Source organism: Salmo salar, chromosome ssa22, assembly GCF_905237065.1.
Source record: "Salmo salar chromosome ssa22, Ssal_v3.1, whole genome shotgun sequence".
NCBI classification, from domain to species: domain Eukaryota; kingdom Metazoa; phylum Chordata; class Actinopteri; order Salmoniformes; family Salmonidae; genus Salmo; species Salmo salar.
The window spans coordinates 58,341,131-58,362,880 of NC_059463.1; the positions used below are offsets into that span (position 1 = coordinate 58,341,131).

At 45.4% G+C, this 21,750-nt stretch overlaps 2 protein-coding genes across 12 annotated transcripts in view; one reads left to right on the forward strand and one right to left on the reverse strand.

The window, feature by feature from the left end:
• Positions 1 to 19,839, reverse strand: part of LOC106583764 (arf-GAP with coiled-coil, ANK repeat and PH domain-containing protein 3) — a 213,771-nt gene extending 193,932 nt beyond the window's left edge. For 6 of the 10 annotated variants that reach the window (XR_006761277.1, XR_006761276.1, XM_045705084.1 and 3 more), the window contains exon 1: positions 19,549 to 19,838. Coding sequence is in view for 8 of the 10 variants with exons in the window: in XM_045705084.1 (XP_045561040.1) it covers positions 19,549 to 19,595 (47 nt within the window). In the remaining 2 variants the exon portion in view is untranslated. Of the gene's footprint in view, positions 1 to 19,548 lie in introns of all 10 variants that reach the window. The other 4 variants (XM_045705082.1, XM_045705085.1, XM_045705087.1 and 1 more) reach the window with 2 other exon arrangements.
• A 59-nt stretch (positions 19,840 to 19,898) lies between these two features.
• pusl1 (pseudouridine synthase like 1) overlaps positions 19,899 to 21,750 on the forward strand; it is a 67,009-nt gene continuing 65,157 nt past the window's right edge. For both annotated transcript variants that reach the window (XM_045705584.1, XM_045705583.1), the window contains exons 1-2: positions 19,899 to 20,379; positions 20,526 to 20,583. In XM_045705584.1, coding sequence (XP_045561540.1) covers positions 20,315 to 20,379; positions 20,526 to 20,583 — 123 coding nt within the window. In that variant the 5' untranslated portion in view covers positions 19,899 to 20,314. The remainder of the gene's footprint in view (positions 20,380 to 20,525; positions 20,584 to 21,750) is intronic.

The following is a 21,750-nucleotide window of genomic DNA, read 5'->3' on the forward strand; positions in this document are numbered from 1 at the left end:
CCAGGGACTAGTGGAACTAAATGATTCTGTTCGAATAGGAATAGTCTCTTATCAGAATAGTCTTATCAGAAAGGACAGAGAGAGGGTCGCTGCAGGTGTGGAATGAAAGGACAGAGAGAGGGTGAAAGAAAGAAAAAGGAAGTGAAAAGGAGAACGCCTGTGGACAGGACATACACATGCAAGCCTTCAACATACATGTTCACACACACAAACAAACAAACATACTTTCGGAGCTGCGGTACGAGGGTGTGTGAGAACGTCAGCTCCCGCAGTGCAGTTCCACGTGTGGCACAAGAAGAGAAGAGAGAGAGGATCACTCCTCCACTCCTACTCACGACCCCATTTCCACAGCAGCAGTTACACAACACAGCAGCCATCCACCCCCAGACAACCAGCCAGCGAGCCAGTCAGCCAGACAACCAGCCAGCCAGCCAGACAGCCAGCCAGCAGGCATGGCGTAACAGTAGAACAGCACTCACCACCTGACCAGCTAACTCCCAGAAAGCTTTGACTCTGGTACATACTGATTTACGTTCCAAACAGACCTGTCAAACACCTGACTGACTGGCTGACCCCTACCTGTAGATATGACTCACTATATACTACTACCTGACTGGCTGACCCCTACCTGTAGATATGACTCACTATATACTACTACCTGACTGACTGACCCCTACCTGTAGATATGACTCACTATATACTACTACCTGACTGGCTGGCCCCTACCTGTAGATATGACTCACTATATACTACTACCTGACTGGCTGACCTCTACCTGTAGATATGACTCACTATATACTACTACCTGACTGACTGGCCCCTACCTGTAGATATGACTCACTATATACTACTACCTGACTGACTGACCCCTACCTGTAGATATGACTCACTATATACTACTACCTGACTGACTGACTGACCCCTACCTGTAGATATGACTCACTATATACTACTACCTGACTGACTGACTGACCCCTACCTGTAGATATGACTCACTATATACTACTACCTGACTGACTGACCCCTACCTGTAGATATGACTCACTATATACTACTACCTGACTGCTGCTGACCCCTACCTGTAGATATGACTCACTATATACTACTACCTGACTGACTGGACCCCTACCTGTAGATATGACTCACTATATACTACTACCTGACTGACTGACCCCTACCTGTAGATATGACTCACTATATACTACTACCTGACTGACTGACCCCTACCTGTAGATATGACTCACTATATACTACTAACTGACTGACTGACCCCTACCTGTAGATATGACTCACTATATACTACTACCTGACTGACTGACCCCTACCTGTAGATATGACTCACTATATACTACTACCTACTGACTGACTGACCCCTACCTGTAGATATGACTCACTATATACTACTACCTGACTGACTGACCCCTACCTGTAGATATGACTCACTATATACTACTACCTGACTGACTGGCCCCTACCTGTAGATATGACTCACTATATACTACTACCTGACTGACTGGCCCCTACCTGTAGATATGACTCACTATATACTACTACCTGACTGACTGGCCCCTACCTGTAGATATGACTCACTATATACTACTACCTGACTGACTGACCCCTACCTGTAGATATGACTCACTATATACTACTACCTGACTGACTGATGACCCCTACCTGTAGATATGACTCACTATATACTACTACCTGACTGGCTGACCCCTACCTGTAGATATGACTCACTATATACTACTACCTGACTGACTGACTGACCCCTACCTGTAGATATGACTCACTATATACTACTACCTGACTGACTGACCCCTACCTGTAGATATGACTCACTATATACTACTACCTGACTGACTGACCCCTACCTGTAGATATGACTCACTATATACTACTACCTGACTGACTGACCCCTACCTGTAGATATGACTCACTATATACTACTACCTGACTGGCTGACTGACCCCTACCTGTAGATATGACTCACTATATACTACTACCTGACTGACTGACTGACCCCTACCTGTAGATATGACTCACTATATACTACTACCTGACTGACTGACCCCTACCTGTAGATATGACTCACTATATACTACTACCTGACTGGCTGACCCCTACCTGTAGATATGACTCACTATATACTACTACCTGACTGACTGACCCCTACCTGTAGATATGACTCACTATATACTACTACCTGACTGGCTGACCCCTACCTGTAGATATGACTCACTATATACTACTACCTGACTGACTGACCCCTACCTGTAGATATGACTCACTATATACTACTACCTGACTGGCTGACTGACCCCTACCTGTAGATATGACTCACTATATACTACTACCTGACTGACTGACCCCTACCTGTAGATATGACTCACTATATACTACTACCTGACTGACTGACCCCTACCTGTAGATATGACTCACTATATACTACTACCTGACTGACTGACCCCTACCTGTAGATATGACTCACTATATACTACTACCTGACTGGCTGACTGACCCCTACCTGTAGATATGACTCACTATATACTACTACCTGACTGACTGACCCCTACCTGTAGATATGACTCACTATATACTACTACCTGACTGACTGACCCCTACCTGTAGATATGACTCACTATATACTACTACCTGACTGACTGACCCCTACCTGTAGATATGACTCACTATATACTACTACCTGACTGACTGACCCCTACCTGTAGATATGACTCACTATATACTACTACCTGACTGACTGACCCCTACCTGTAGATATGACTCACTATATACTACTACCTGACTGACTGACTGACCCCTACCTGTAGATATGACTCACTATATACTACTACCTGACTGACTGACCCCTACCTGTAGATATGACTCACTATATACTACTACCTGACTGGCTGACCCCTACCTGTAGATATGACTCACTATATACTACTACCTGACTGACTGACCCCTACCTGTAGATATGACTCACTATATACTACTACCTGAGCTGACTGACCCCTACCTGTAGATATGACTCACTATATACTACTACCTGACTGACTGACCCCTACCTGTAGATATGACTCACTATATACTACTACCTGACTGGCTGACCCCTACCTGTAGATATGACTCACTATATACTACTACCTGACTGACTGACCCCTACCTGTAGATATGACTCACTATATACTACTACCTGACTGACTGACCCCTACCTGTAGATATGACTCACTATATACTACTACCTGACTGACTGACCCCTACCTGTAGATATGACTCACTATATACTACTACCTGACTGACTGACCCCTACCTGTAGATATGACTCACTATATACTACTACCTGACTGGCTGACCCCTACCTGTAGATATGACTCACTATATACTACTACCTGACTGACCCCTACCTGTAGATATGACTCACTATATACTACTACCTGACTGACTGACCCCTACCTGTAGATATGACTCACTATATACTACTACCTGACTGACTGACCCCTACCTGTAGATATGACTCACTATATACTACTACCTGACTGACTGACCCCTACCTGTAGATATGACTCACTATATACTACTACCTGACTGACTGACCCCTACCTGTAGATATGACTCACTATATACTACTACCTGACTGACTGACCCCTACCTGTAGATATGACTCACTATATACTACTACCTGACTGGCTGACCCCTACCTGTAGATATGACTCACTATATACTACTACCTGACTGGCTGACTGACCCCTACCTGTAGATATGACTCACTATATACTACTACCTGACTGACTGACCCCTACCTGTAGATATGACTCACTATATACTACTACCTGACTGACTGACCCCTACCTGTAGATATGACTCACTATATACTACTACCTGACTGGCTGACCCCTACCTGTAGATATGACTCACTATATACTACTACCTGACTGGCTGACCCCTACCTGTAGATATGACTCACTATATACTACTACCTGACTGGCTGACTGACCCCTACCTGTAGATATGACTCACTATATACTACTACCTGACTGGCTGACCCCTACCTGTAGATATGACTCACTATATACTACTACCTGACTGACTGACCCCTACCTGTAGATATGACTCACTATATACTACTACCTGACTGGCTGACTGACCCCTACCTGTAGATATGACTCACTATATACTACTACCTGACTGACTGACCCCTACCTGTAGATATGACTCACTATATACTACTACCTGACTGACTGACCCCTACCTGTAGATATGACTCACTATATACTACTACCTGACTGGCTGACTGACCCCTACCTGTAGATATGACTCACTATATACTACTACCTGACTGGCTGACCCCTACCTGTAGATATGACTCACTATATACTACTACCTGACTGACTGACTGACCCCTACCTGTAGATATGACTCACTATATACTACTACCTGACTGACTGACCCCTACCTGTAGATATGACTCACTATATACTACTACCTGACTGACTGACCCCTACCTGTAGATATGACTCACTATATACTACTACCTGACTGGCTGACTGACCCCTACCTGTAGATATGACTCACTATATACTACTACCTGACTGACTGACCCCTACCTGTAGATATGACTCACTATATACTACTACCTGACTGACTGACCCCTACCTGTAGATATGACTCACTATATACTACTACCTGACTGACTGACCCCTACCTGTAGATATGACTCACTATATACTACTACCTGACTGACTGGCTGACCCCTACCTGTAGATATGACTCACTATATACTACTACCTGACTGACGACTGACCCCTACCTGTAGATATGACTCACTATATACTACTACCTGACTGACTGACCCCTACCTGTAGATATGACTCACTATATACTACTACCTGACTGGCTGACCCCTACCTGTAGATATGACTCACTATATACTACTACCTGACTGGCTGACCCCTACCTGTAGATATGACTCACTATATACTACTACCTGACTGACTGACCCCTACCTGTAGATATGACTCACTATATACTACTACCTGACTGGCTGACCCCTACCTGTAGATATGACTCACTATATACTACTACCTGACTGGCTGACCCCTACCTGTAGATATGACTCACTATATACTACTACCTGACTGACTGACCCCTACCTGTAGATATGACTCACTATATACTACTACCTGACTGGACTGACCCCTACCTGTAGATATGACTCACTATATACTACTACCTGACTGGCTGACCCCCTACCTGTAGATATGACTCACTATATACTACTACCTGACTGGCTGACCCCTACCTGTAGATATGACTCACTATATACTACTACCTGACTGACTGACCCCTACCTGTAGATATGACTCACTATATACTACTACCTGACTGGCTGACCCCTACCTGTAGATATGACTCACTATATACTACTACCTGACTGACTGACCCCTACCTGTAGATATGACTCACTATATACTACTACCTGACTGGCTGACCCCTACCTGTAGATATGACTCACTATATACTACTACCTGACTGACTGACCTCTACCTGTAGATATGACTCACTATATACTACTACCTGACTGACTGACCCCTACCTGTAGATATGACTCACTATATACTACTACCTGACTGCTGACTGACCCCTACCTGTAGATATGACTCACTATATACTACTACCTGACTGGCTGACCCCTACCTGTAGATATGACTCACTATATACTACTACCTGACTGACTGACCCCTACCTGTAGATATGACTCACTATATACTACTACCTGACTGGCTGACCCCTACCTGTAGATATGACTCACTATATACTACTACCTGACTGGCTGGCGCCCTACCTGTAGATATGACTCACTATATACTACTACCTGACTGACTGACCCCTACCTGTAGATATGACTCACTATATACTACTACCTGACTGACTGACCCCTACCTGTAGATATGACTCACTATATACTACTACCTGACTGGCTGACCCCTACCTGTAGATATGACTCACTATATACTACTACCTGACTGACTGACCCCTACCTGTAGATATGACTCACTATATACTACTACCTGACTGGCTGACCCCTACCTGTAGATATGACTCACTATATACTACTACCTGACTGACTGACCCCTACCTGTAGATATGACTCACTATATACTACTACCTGACTGGCTGACCCCTACCTGTAGATATGACTCACTATATACTACTACCTGACTGACTGACCCCTACCTGTAGATATGACTCACTATATACTACTACCTGACTGGCTGACCCCTACCTGTAGATATGACTCACTATATACTACTACCTGACTGACTGACCCCTACCTGTAGATATGACTCACTATATACTACTACCTGACTGGCTGACCCCTACCTGTAGATATGACTCACTATATACTACTACCTGACTGGCTGACCCCTACCTGTAGATATGACTCACTATATACTACTACCTGACTGGCTGACCCCTACCTGTAGATATGACTCACTATATACTACTACCTGACTGGCTGACCCCTACCTGTAGATATGACTCACTATATACTACTACCTGACTGGCTGACCCCTACCTGTAGATATGACTCACTATATACTACTACCTGACTGGCTGACCCCTACCTGTAGATATGACTCACTATATACTACTACCTGACTGGCTGACCCCTACCTGTAGATATGACTCACTATATACTACTACCTGACTGACTGACCCCTACCTGTAGATATGACTCACTATATACTACTACCTGACTGACTGACTGACCCCTACCTGTAGATATGACTCACTATATACTACTACCTGACTGACTGACCCCTACCTGTAGATATGACTCACTATATACTACTACCTGACTGGCTGACTGACCCCTACCTGTAGATATGACTCACTATATACTACTACCTGACTGGCTGACCCCTACCTGTAGATATGACTCACTATATACTACTACCTGACTGGCTGACCCCTACCTGTAGATATGACTCACTATATACTACTACCTGACTGGCTGACCCCTACCTGTAGATATGACTCACTATATACTACTACCTGACTGGCTGACCCCTACCTGTAGATATGACTCACTATATACTACTACCTGACTGGCTGACCCCTACCTGTAGATATGACTCACTATATACTACTACCTGACTGACTGACTGACCCCTACCTGTAGATATGACTCACTATATACTACTACCTGACTGGCTGACCCCTACCTGTAGATATGACTCACTATATACTACTACCTGACTGGCTGACCCCCTACCTGTAGATATGACTCACTATATACTACTACCTGACTGACTGACCCCTACCTGTAGATATGACTCACTATATACTACTACCTGACTGGCTGACCCCTACCTGTAGATATGACTCACTATATACTACTACCTGACTGGCTGACTGACCCCTACCTGTAGATATGACTCACTATATACTACTACCTGACTGACTGACTGACCCCTACCTGTAGATATGACTCACTATATACTACTACCTGACTGGCTGACCCCTACCTGTAGATATGACTCACTATATACTACTACCTGACTGGCTGACCCCTACCTGTAGATATGACTCACTATATACTACTACCTGACTGGCTGACCCCTACCTGTAGATATGACTCACTATATACTACTACCTGACTGACTGACCCCTACCTGTAGATATGACTCACTATATACTACTACCTGACTGGCTGACCCCTACCTGTAGATATGACTCACTATATACTACTACCTGACTGGCTGACTGACCCCTACCTGTAGATATGACTCACTATATACTACTACCTGACTGGCTGACCCCTACCTGTAGATATGACTCACTATATACTACTACCTGACTGGCTGACGCCCCTACCTGTAGATATGACTCACTATATACTACTACCTGACTGACTGACTGACCCCTACCTGTAGATATGACTCACTATATACTACTACCTGACTGGCTGACCCCTACCTGTAGATATGACTCACTATATACTACTACCTGACTGGCTGACCCCTACCTGTAGATATGACTCACTATATACTACTACCTGACTGCTGACTGACCCCTACCTGTAGATATGACTCACTATATACTACTACCTGACTGGCTGACCCCTACCTGTAGATATGACTCACTATATACTACTACCTGACTGGCTGACCCCTACCTGTAGATATGACTCACTATATACTACTACCTGACTGACTGACTGACCCCTACCTGTAGATATGACTCACTATATACTACTACCTGACTGGCTGACCCCTACCTGTAGATATGACTCACTATATACTACTACCTGACTGACTGACCCCTACCTGTAGATATGACTCACTATATACTACTACCTGACTGACTGACCCCTACCTGTAGATATGACTCACTATATACTACTACCTGACTGACTGACCCCTACCTGTAGATATGACTCACTATATACTACTACCTGACTGACTGACCCCTACCTGTAGATATGACTCACTATATACTACTACCTGACTGACTGACCCCTACCTGTAGATATGACTCACTATATACTACTACCTGACTGACTGACTGACCCCTACCTGTAGATATGACTCACTATATACTACTACCTGACTGGCTGACCCCCTACCTGTAGATATGACTCACTATATACTACTACCTGACTGACTGACCCCCTACCTGTAGATATGACTCACTATATACTACTACCTGACTGACTGACCCCTACCTGTAGATATGACTCACTATATACTACTACCTGACTGACTGACTGACCCCTACCTGTAGATATGACTCACTATATACTACTACCTGACTGACTGACCCCTACCTGTAGATATGACTCACTATATACTACTACCTGACTGACTGACCCCTACCTGTAGATATGACTCACTATATACTACTACCTGACTGGCTGACCCCTACCTGTAGATATGACTCACTATATACTACTACCTGACTGACTGACCCCTACCTGTAGATATGACTCACTATATACTACTACCTGACTGGCTGACCCCTACCTGTAGATATGACTCACTATATACTACTACCTGACTGGCTGACCCCTACCTGTAGATATGACTCACTATATACTACTACCTGACTGACTGACCCCTACCTGTAGATATGACTCACTATATACTACTACCTGACTGACTGACCCCTACCTGTAGATATGACTCACTATATACTACTACCTGACTGACTGACTGACCCCTACCTGTAGATATGACTCACTATATACTACTACCTGACTGACTGACTGACCCCTACCTGTAGATATGACTCACTATATACTACTACCTGACTGGCTGACCCCTACCTGTAGATATGACTCACTATATACTACTACCTGACTGACTGACTGACCCCTACCTGTAGATATGACTCACTATATACTACTACCTGACTGACTGACCCCTACCTGTAGATATGACTCACTATATACTACTACCTGACTGACTGACCCCTACCTGTAGATATGACTCACTATATACTACTACCTGACTGACTGACCCCTACCTGTAGATATGACTCACTATATACTACTACCTGACTGACTGACTGACCCCTACCTGTAGATATGACTCACTATATACTACTACCTGACTGGCTGACCCCTACCTGTAGATATGACTCACTATATACTACTACCTGACTGGCTGACCCCTACCTGTAGATATGACTCACTATATACTACTACCTGACTGGCTGACCCCTACCTGTAGATATGACTCACTATATACTACTACCTGACTGGCTGACCCCTACCTGTAGATATGACTCACTATATACTACTACCTGACTGACTGACCCCCTACCTGTAGATATGACTCACTATATACTACTACCTGACTGACTGACCCCTACCTGTAGATATGACTCACTATATACTACTACCTGACTGACTGACCCCTACCTGTAGATATGACTCACTATATACTACTACCTGACTGGCTGACCCCTACCTGTAGATATGACTCACTATATACTACTACCTGACTGACTGAGACCCCTACCTGTAGATATGACTCACTATATACTACTACCTGACTGACTGACCCCTACCTGTAGATATGACTCACTATATACTACTACCTGACTGACTGACCCCTACCTGTAGATATGACTCACTATATACTACTACCTGACTGACTGACCCCTACCTGTAGATATGACTCACTATATACTACTACCTGACTGACTGACCCCTACCTGTAGATATGACTCACTATATACTACTACCTGACTGACTGACCCCTACCTGTAGATATGACTCACTATATACTACTACCTGACTGGCTGACCCCTACCTGTAGATATGACTCACTATATACTACTACCTGACTGGCTGACCCCTACCTGTAGATATGACTCACTATATACTACTACCTGACTGACTGACCCCTACCTGTAGATATGACTCACTATATACTACTACCTGACTGACTGACCCCTACCTGTAGATATGACTCACTATATACTACTACCTGACTGACTGACTGACCCCTACCTGTAGATATGACTCACTATATACTACTACCTGACTGACTGACCCCTACCTGTAGATATGACTCACTATATACTACTACCTGACTGGCTGACCCCTACCTGTAGATATGACTCACTATATACTACTACCTGACTGACTGACCCCTACCTGTAGATATGACTCACTATATACTACTAACTGACTGACTGACCCCTACCTGTAGATATGACTCACTATATACTACTACCTGACTGACTGGCCAGACCCTACCTGTAGATATGACTCACTATATACTACTACCTGACTGACTGACCCCTACCTGTAGATATGACTCACTATATACTACTACCTGACTGACTGACCCCTACCTGTAGATATGACTCACTATATACTACTACCTGACTGGCTGACCCCTACCTGTAGATATGACTCACTATATACTACTACCTGACTGGCTGACCCCTACCTGTAGATATGACTCACTATATACTACTACCTGACTGGCTGACCCCTACCTGTAGATATGACTCACTATATACTACTACCTGACTGGCTGACCCCTACCTGTAGATATGACTCACTATATACTACTACCTGACTGGCTGACCCCTACCTGTAGATATGACTCACTATATACTACTACCTGACTGACTGACCCCTACCTGTAGATATGACTCACTATATACTACTACCTGACTGGCTGACTGACCCCTACCTGTAGATATGACTCACTATATACTACTACCTGACTGGCTGACCCCTACCTGTAGATATGACTCACTATATACTACTACCTGACTGGCTGACTGACCCCTACCTGTAGATATGACTCACTATATACTACTACCTGACTGGCTGACCCCTACCTGTAGATATGACTCACTATATACTACTACCTGACTGACTGACCCCTACCTGTAGATATGACTCACTATATACTACTACCTGACTGGCTGACCCCTACCTGTAGATATGACTCACTATATACTACTACCTGACTGGCTGACCCCCTACCTGTAGATATGACTCACTATATACTACTACCTGACTGACTGACCCCTACCTGTAGATATGACTCACTATATACTACTACCTGACTGGCTGACCCCTACCTGTAGATATCACTCACTATATACTACTACCTGACTGACTGACCCCTACCTGTAGATATGACTCACTATATACTACTACCTGACTGGCTGACCCCTACCTGTAGATATGACTCACTATATACTACTACCTGACTGGCTGACCCCTACCTGTAGATATGACTCACTATATACTACTACCTGACTGGCTGACCCCTACCTGTAGATATGACTCACTATATACTACTACCTGACTGGCTGACCCCTACCTGTAGATATGACTCACTATATACTACTACCTGACTGACTGGCTGACCCCTACCTGTAGATATGACTCACTATATACTACTACCTGACTGGCTGACCCCTACCTGTAGATATGACTCACTATATACTACTACCTGACTGGCTGACCCCTACCTGTAGATATGACTCACTATATACTACTACCTGACTGACTGACCCCTACCTGTAGATATGACTCACTATATACTACTACCTGACTGGCTGACCCCTACCTGTAGATATGACTCACTATATACTACTACCTGACTGGCTGACCCCTACCTGTAGATATGACTCACTATATACTACTACCTGACTGGCTGACCCCTACCTGTAGATATGACTCACTATATACTACTACCTGACTGGCTGACCCCTACCTGTAGATATGACTCACTATATACTACTACCTGACTGGCTGACCCCTACCTGTAGATATGACTCACTATATACTACTACCTGACTGGCTGACCCCTACCTGTAGATATGACTCACTATATACTACTACCTGACTGACTGACTGACCCCTACCTGTAGATATGACTCACTATATACTACTACCTGACTGGCTGACCCCTACCTGTAGATATGACTCACTATATACTACTACCTGACTGACTGACCCCTACCTGTAGATATGACTCACTATATACTACTACCTGACTGGCTGACCCCTACCTGTAGATATGACTCACTATATACTACTACCTGACTGACTGACCCCTACCTGTAGATATGACTCACTATATACTACTACCTGACTGGCTGACCCCTACCTGTAGATATGACTCACTATATACTACTACCTGACTGGCTGACTGACCCCTACCTGTAGATATGACTCACTATATACTACTACCTGACTGGCTGACCCCTACCTGTAGATATGACTCACTATATACTACTACCTGACTGACTGACCCCTACCTGTAGATATGACTCACTATATACTACTACCTGACTGACTGACCCCTACCTGTAGATATGACTCACTATATACTACTACCTGACTGACTGACCCCTACCTGTAGATATGACTCACTATATACTACTACCTGACTGGCTGACCCCTACCTGTAGATATGACTCACTATATACTACTACCTGACTGGCTGACCCCTACCTGTAGATATGACTCACTATATACTACTACCTGACTGACTGACTGACCCCTACCTGTAGATATGACTCACTATATACTACTACCTGACTGACGCTGACCCCTACCTGTAGATATGACTCACTATATACTACTACCTGACTGACTGACCCCTACCTGTAGATATGACTCACTATATACTACTACCTGACTGGCTGACCCCTACCTGTAGATATGACTCACTATATACTACTACCTGACTGACTGACTGACCCCTACCTGTAGATATGACTCACTATATACTACTACCTGACTGACTGACTGACCCCTACCTGTAGATATGACTCACTATATACTACTACCTGACTGACTGACCCCTACCTGTAGATATGACTCACTATATACTACTACCTGACTGGCTGACCCCTACCTGTAGATATGACTCACTATATACTACTACCTGACTGGCTGACTGACCCCTACCTGTAGATATGACTCACTATATACTACTACCTGACTGCTGACTGACCCCTACCTGTAGATATGACTCACTATATACTACTACCTGACTGGCTGACTGACCCCTACCTGTAGATATGACTCACTATATACTACTACCTGACTGACTGACTGACCCCTACCTGTAGATATGACTCACTATATACTACTACCTGACTGGCTGACCCCTACCTGTAGATATGACTCACTATATACTACTACCTGACTGACTGACCCCTACCTGTAGATATGACTCACTATATACTACTACCTGACTGGCTGACTGACCCCTACCTGTAGATATGACTCACTATATACTACTACCTGACTGGCTGACCCCTACCTGTAGATATGACTCACTATATACTACTACCTGACTGGCTGACCCCTACCTGTAGATATGACTCACTATATACTACTACCTGACTGGCTGACCCCTACCTGTAGATATGACTCACTATATACTACTACCTGACTGACTGACCCCTACCTGTAGATATGACTCACTATATACTACTACCTGACTGGCTGACCCCTACCTGTAGATATGACTCACTATATACTACTACCTGACTGGCTGACTGACCCCTACCTGTAGATATGACTCACTATATACTACTACCTGACTGGCTGACCCCTACCTGTAGATATGACTCACTATATACTACTACCTGACTGACTGACCCCTACCTGTAGATATGACTCACTATATACTACTACCTGACTGGCTGACCCCTACCTGTAGATATGACTCACTATATACTACTACCTGACTGGCTGACTGACCCCTACCTGTAGATATGACTCACTATATACTACTACCTGACTGGCTGACCCCTACCTGTAGATATGACTCACTATATACTACTACCTGACTGGCTGACCTCTACCTGTAGATATGACTCACTATATACTACTACCTGACTGGCTGACTGACCCCTACCTGTAGATATGACTCACTATATACTACTACCTGACTGCTGACTGACCTCTACCTGTAGATATGACTCACTATATACTACTACCTGACTGACTGACCCCTACCTGTAGATATGACTCACATATATACTACTACCTGACTGGCTGACCCCTACCTGTAGATATGACTCACTATATACTACTACCCGGCTGGCTGACCCCTACCTGTAGATATCACTCACTATATACTACTACCTGACTGACTGACCCCTACCTGTAGATATGACTCACTAAATACTACTACCAGACTGACTGACCACTTCCTGTAGATATGACTCACTATATACTACTACCTGACTGACTGACCCCTACCTGTAGATATGACTCACTATATACTACTACCTGGCTGACTGACCTCTACCTGTAGATATGACTCACTATATACTACTACCTGACTGACTGACCTCTACCTGTAGATATGACTCACTATATACTACTACCTGACTGGCTGACCCCTACCTGTAGATATGACTCACTATATACTACTACCTGACTGGCTGACCCCTACCTGTAGATATGACTCACTATATACTACTACCTGACTGGCTGACCCCTACCTGTAGATATGACTCACTATATACTACTACCTGACTGACTGGCTGACCCCTACCTGTAGATATGACTCACTATATACTACTACCTGACTGACCCCTACCTGTAGATATGACTCACTATATACTGCTACCTGACTGGCTGACTGACCCCTACCTGTAGATATGACTCACTATATACTACTACCTGACTGACTGGCTGACCCCTACCTGTAGATATGACTCACTATATACTACTACCTGACTGACCCCTACCTGTAGATATGACTCACTATATACTACTACCTGACTGACTGACCCCTACCTGTAGATATGACTCACTATATACTACTACCTGACTGACTGACCCCTACCTGTAGATATGACTCACTATATACTACTACCTGACTGGCTGACCCCTACCTGTAGATATGACTCACTATATACTACTACCTGACTGACTGACTGACCCCTACCTGTAGATATGACTCACTATATACTACTACCTGACTGGCTGACCCCTACCTGTAGATATGACTCACTATATACTACTACCTGACTGACTGACCCCTACCTGTAGATATGACTCACTATATACTACTACCTGACTGGCTGACCCCTACCTGTAGATATGACTCACTATATACTACTACCTGACTGACTGACCCCTACCTGTAGATATGACTCACTATATACTACTACCTGACTGACTGGCTGACCCCTACCTGTAGATATGACTCACTATATACTACTACCTGACTGACTGACCCCTACCTGTAGATATGACTCACTATATACTACTACCTGACTGGCTGACCCCTACCTGTAGATATGACTCACTATATACTACTACCTGACTGGCTGAGCCCCTACCTGTAGATATGACTCACTATATACTACTACCTGACTGACTGGCCCCTACCTGTAGATATGACTCACTATATACTACTACCTGACTGGCTGACTGACCCCTTCCTCTAGACACGTCTTCTAAGATTGTGGTATTTTATTAGGATCCCCATTAGCTGTTGTGAAAGCAGCAGCTAGTCTAGCTGGGGGGGGGGTGGGGTTCACACAAAACATGAAACATGGAACATCCTACAGAACATTAATAGACGGGACTACATCAGATGAGACAGGTATTAGCCCAACAGCCTACACTAATACCTCCACCTTTGGTGTCTGACAGACGACGGCAGCATCCCAAATGAATGCACTACTGTCGATCAGAGCCCTATGGACCCTTTGGAGGGAACAGGATGTCATTTGGGACGTCTGTGGAATTTTCACCACATTGACGAGACTAAAGGAGAAGAAAAAAATGGTAATCTCAAGAAAGGATTTGGGTAGAGGCTGTTTCGACATGTTTCCTGCTTCAGTCCAGAGAGAACAGGAGTCATCAATCACATAGGTGAGGCTGCCAGAAAAACTTTGCGAAGCTCTTCTGAGCGATCGCCTGTGATTGGCCACACCCGCTACGCATTTATGCTGATTGCCTATGTTCTGCTCACTACAGTGTTGTCTGGTTAGAGCATGATGTTGAGGCCCATTACTGTCTTAACTGTCACCACCATACACAGCTGCTTCCATTGAAGGGTTGTATATTGAAGCAATAAGGCCTGAGGAGGTGTGGTATATGACCAATATACCACGGCTAAGGGCTGTTCTTATGCACGACGCAACGCCCTTAGCCATGGTATATTGCCGATATACCACAAACCCCCGAGGTGCCTTATTGCTTAAATATAACTGGTTACCAGCGTAATTAGAGCAGTAAAAATACATGTTTTGTCATACCCGTGGTATACGGTCTGATATACCATGGCTATCAGCCAATCAGCATTCAGGGCTCGAACCACCCAGTTTATGTATTGTATTCCAATATACTCACTTTGGTTAGGAAACAGCAAGTGAAAGTTAATCAGCATCAAAAAACGTATTTTCTCTAGACCGCAAAACACGCTCTAACCTGCAGGTGTGGAGGGCGGAGCCCCGGAGTGAGTCCAAGCGCCCTGATTGGTTGGCATGGGCGGGTGATTGACAGGGCTGCAGGCCAATCAGGATGAAAGAGTTGGCCTTTATTTACAGGAGGTTTATGACTATGTGTCTGTCTGGAGCCTGGTCCAGTACATCAATGGGGCCGGACCCCCTGCCGTCCAGAACCTCTATACCAGGCGGTGGTGTGGACAGCCCAGTACATCACTGGGGCCGGACCCCCTGCCATCCAGGACCTCTATACCAGGCGGTGGTGTGGACAGCCCAGTACACCACTGGGGCCGGACCCCTGCCATCCAGGACCTCTATACTAGGCGTTGGTGTGGACAGCCCAGTACATCACTGGGGCCGGACCCCCTGCCATCCAGGACCTCTATACCAGGCGGTGGTGTGGACAGCCCAGTACATCACTGGGGCCGGACCCCCTATCATCCAGGACCTCTATACCAGGCGGTGGTGTGGACAGCCCAGTACATCACTGGGGCCGGACCCCCTGCCATCCAGGACCTCTATACCAGGCGGTGGTGTGGACAGCCCAGTACATCACTGGGGCCGGACCCCCTGCCATCCAGGACCTCTATACCAGGCAGTGTCAGAGCAAGATGCCCTACAAAATGTCAAAGACTCCAGCCACCCAAGTCATAGACTGTTCTCTCTGCTACCACATGGCAAGTGGTACCGGAATGCCAAGTCTAGGTCCAAAAGGCTCCTGAACAGCTTCTACCCCCAAGCCATAAGACTGCTGAACAGCTTCTACCCCCAAGCCATAAGACTGCTGAACAGCTTCTACCCCCAAGCCATCAGACTGCTGAACAGTTAATAAAATGGCCACCTGGACTATTTACATTAACCCCCCGTTTTTTTTTTCACTGACATTGTTGCACTGGCTTTATGCACATTGACTGGACTCTACCCACACACTCACACATACTACAGTGACACACACACAAACGCCAAACACACTAACACATAAACACACTTTAACACTCTCTCACACTCTTCACATATGCTGCTGCTACTCTTTTTATAATCTATCCTGATTGCTTAGTCACTTTTAACCCTACCTACAGGTACATGTTACCTCAATTACCTTGTACCCCCTGCACAGAGACAGAGAGACAGAGAGACAGAGAGAGAGAGACAGAGAGAGAGAGAGCGAGAGAGAGAGAGAGAGAGAGAGAGAGAGAGAGAGAGAGAGAGAGAGAGAGAGAGAGAGAGAGAGAGAGAGAGAGAGAGAGAGAGAGAGAGAGAGACAGAGAGAGACAGACAGACAGACAGAGACAGAGAGAGACAGAGAGAGAGGGAGAGAGACAGACAGAGACAGACAGAGACAAGACGAGAGACAGAGAGAGACAGAGAGAGAGACAGAGAGAGAGACAGAGAGAGAGACAGAGAGACAGAGAGAGGGAGAGAGACAGACAGAGACAGAGAGAGAGACAGAGAGAGGGAGGTGTAATAAGGTGTAATAACACAGTAACTACACTGGTTATTAATCTGGCTAGTTTCCATGAGACCCTGTTGATCACAATTGGTTGAAGTGCAGTAACATCAACATCAACAAAGGTCACATATCAATTTTGTCTCTTTGATGGAGAGAGGGTTCCCTGACCTTTAATACAGTCCACTAAAGCTCCAGCGGCTGCAGACCAGAGAGCTGGAGCTGTGCCCAGAATATGACCCTCCTCCTTGGGGAGTGAGCCCTCTCCCCATGGCCTCTCTCGCTCTCTGCCAGACCTCCACAAGGGCATCAACCTGCCCTCACAGTGCCTACCCATGGTTGGCTGTTACAGAGCTCTAAGATCGAGGGCAATGGTCAAAATTGACAACAATGACAATAAACAATCTATTTATATTGTGTTCTGTTCTATTCTTATTTAATATGTTCTGTTCTGCTATATTCTATTTATTATCAACTGCTTAGTATTGATGAAGAAGGAGAGAACTGAATCAACAATCAGCCGAGAAAAACAAACAAGAGAAAGAAAGACAGACTCTAAGAGAGAGAGAGAGAGAGAGTCCGAGGCATTGAGAGACTTCGATAGGTACAACAACTAGCTAGATATCTGTTATTATGTAACGTCACAGATGTGTTAAAATGAGGAATCCACCCATAGAGCGTTTTCATTCCAGAATCATCAGCATGTAACCATCTTCGTTCCTTCTGAGAACATCGAGGACAGTAGTCATTTATTCAACTGGTACTGAACTGGGGAGGACACCGGGGCGGTGGACGGGGAAAGGTGGTAGCTATTGTAACACCAATGTTGCCTTTTTCAACAGCGATTTCATTGAGTTATACACGATTGAGTGCATACTAAAGCCAATATAAATATTTCACATTGGTGACATTCGTGAATTAATAATTCCCCATACGAGAATTAAAAAGAACCACTCATGATTTCAGACCACGTCGGCTCATGTGCCAATGGCATATGGACATAGAATATGAAATGTAATGGGTATGCCACACATGAAAAATGTATTTCGGGATGAGATCGTTACAATGAATACAGTTCTGCGCATAGGTTACAGCGCTCTGTTTCGCTTTGCCATGAGCGCATTCTTTCCTACCTGAATCGTGGAGAGTCTTTAATACATTCTTCAAAGTCCACCGTCATCTTAGCGTTTTCCTTTTAATATTCCTCTTTCAATAGGTTAATGTCATTGCCCGGGGCTGCTGTCGTTATAAACGGTTGGATGAAACGAGTCCGGTACAGTTTCAGTATTCCCTCTCTGTCGGACGCGCGGCAGCTTCTTCTGTCACGGTGACACAGAATGTTGTCTCAATGCATGTGAAATTACTACGGCTGCTGTTACTCTCCGTCCACGGATGCCGAGATCGGTGAGAGGGGCGTGTCCGCTCGGCATGCACGACACACCCCTCTGCCAATCACAGTGATGGCATCATAAGGCGACAGACTTTTGCATGTCGCATGGTTTCCACAGCCACAAAGTGGCTACATCGTAAAAATTCATGAGTTGTTATGTTTGCTTTTTGGTATTAATTTAAAGTTAGGTTTAAGGTTAACAGTGTGGAAAATGTAAGGGTCAAGGTTAGGGTTAAGTTTAAATTCACATTTGAAGAAGATAAATTGTAGAAATAGTTGGTTTTTATTGACTTTGTGGCTGTGGTAACTAGTAATGACCATGTCGCGTTGCGTGTGAAGTTGAAGGTGTGCAATGGGATTTCTCTGTGGAATTATCAAACATAACCTCTGTCAAATCTCTCTTTGATAAAATAGAAAACAGCAACAAGCAGAGGTTCAGGTTGGGGCACATTTTGCCCTATATAGACTTTGAGTTGCATAACAGAAGTTTGTCCTTGAAGCAGTGGTCAATGATCATGCACAATGGCAGTGCCCGTTATCTCATCTTCTTCCAATACCTCGGGACAAAGTACAGGTACATAGATGAATGGCTATTCCTGTGCAGTTTACATCTCAGAAGTGTACAATTCAATGAATGACATCAGTTATTATATTCTGTTCTGTTGTCATACAACTGCATTATATTCTGTTATCTATAAACTATATTCTTGCCTCTTCTAGTGGCGTTATGAAGGCACCTCCACACCAAGTAGTCAAGGGTGTCCAGAACTACTTGGAGGTAAGTGTTCACTGTCTGCCAACCCTAAGCCTGTCTGCTAACCCTGTCTGCCAACCCTAAGCCTGTCTGCTAACCCTGTCTGCCAACCCTAAGCCTGTCTGCTATCCCTGTCTGCCAACCCTAAGCCTGTCTGCCAACCCTAGCCCTGTCTGCCAACCCTAAGCCTGTCTGCTAGCCCTGTCTGCCAACTCTAAGCCTGTCTGCCAACCCTAAGCCTGTCTGCTAACCCTGTCTGCTAACCCTAAGCCTGTCTGCTAGCCCTGTCTGCTAACCCTAAGCCTGTCTGCTAACCCTGTCTGCCAACCCTAAGCCTGTCTGCTAGCCCTGTCTGCCAACCCTAAGCCTGTCTGCTAGCCCTGTCTGCCAACCCTAAGCCTGTCTGCTAGCCCTGTCTGCCAACCCTAAGCCTGTCTGCTAGCCCTGTCTGCCAACCCTAAGCCTGTCTGCCAACCCTAAGCCTGTCTGCCAACCCTAAGCCTGTCTGCCAACCCTAAGCCTGTCTGCCAACCCTAAGCCTGTCTGCCAACCCTAAGCCTGTCTGCCAACTCTAAGCCTGTCTGCTAACCCTGTCTGCTAACCCTAAGCCTGCCTGCTAACCCTGTCTGCCAACCCTAAGCCTGTCTGCTAACCCTGTCTGCCAACCCTAAGCCTGTCTGCTAGCCCTGTCTGCCAACCCTAAGCCTGTCTGCTAGCCCTGTCTGCCAACCCTAAGCCTGTCTGCTAAGCCTGTCTGCCAACCCTAAGCCTGTCTGCTAACCCTAAGCCTGTCTGCCAACCCTAAGCCTGTCTGCCAACCCTAAGCCTGTCTGCTAACCCTAAGCCTGTCTGCCAACCCTAAGCCTGTCTGCCAACCCTAAGCCTGTCTGCCAACCCTAAGCCTGTCTGCAACCCTAAGCCTGTCTGCCAACCCTAACCCTGTCTGCTAACCCTAAGCCTGTCTGCCAACCCTAAGCCTGTCTGCCAACCCTAAGCCTGTCTGCCAACCCTAAGCCTGTCTGCCAACCCTAAGCCTGTCTGCCAACCCTAAGCCTGTCTGCCAACCCTAAGCCCTGTCTGCCAACCCTAAGCCTGTCTGCCAACCCTAAGCCTGTCTGCCAACCCTAAGCCTGTCTGCCAACCCTAAGCCTGTCTGCTAACCCTAAGCCTGTCTGCTAACCCTAAGCCTGT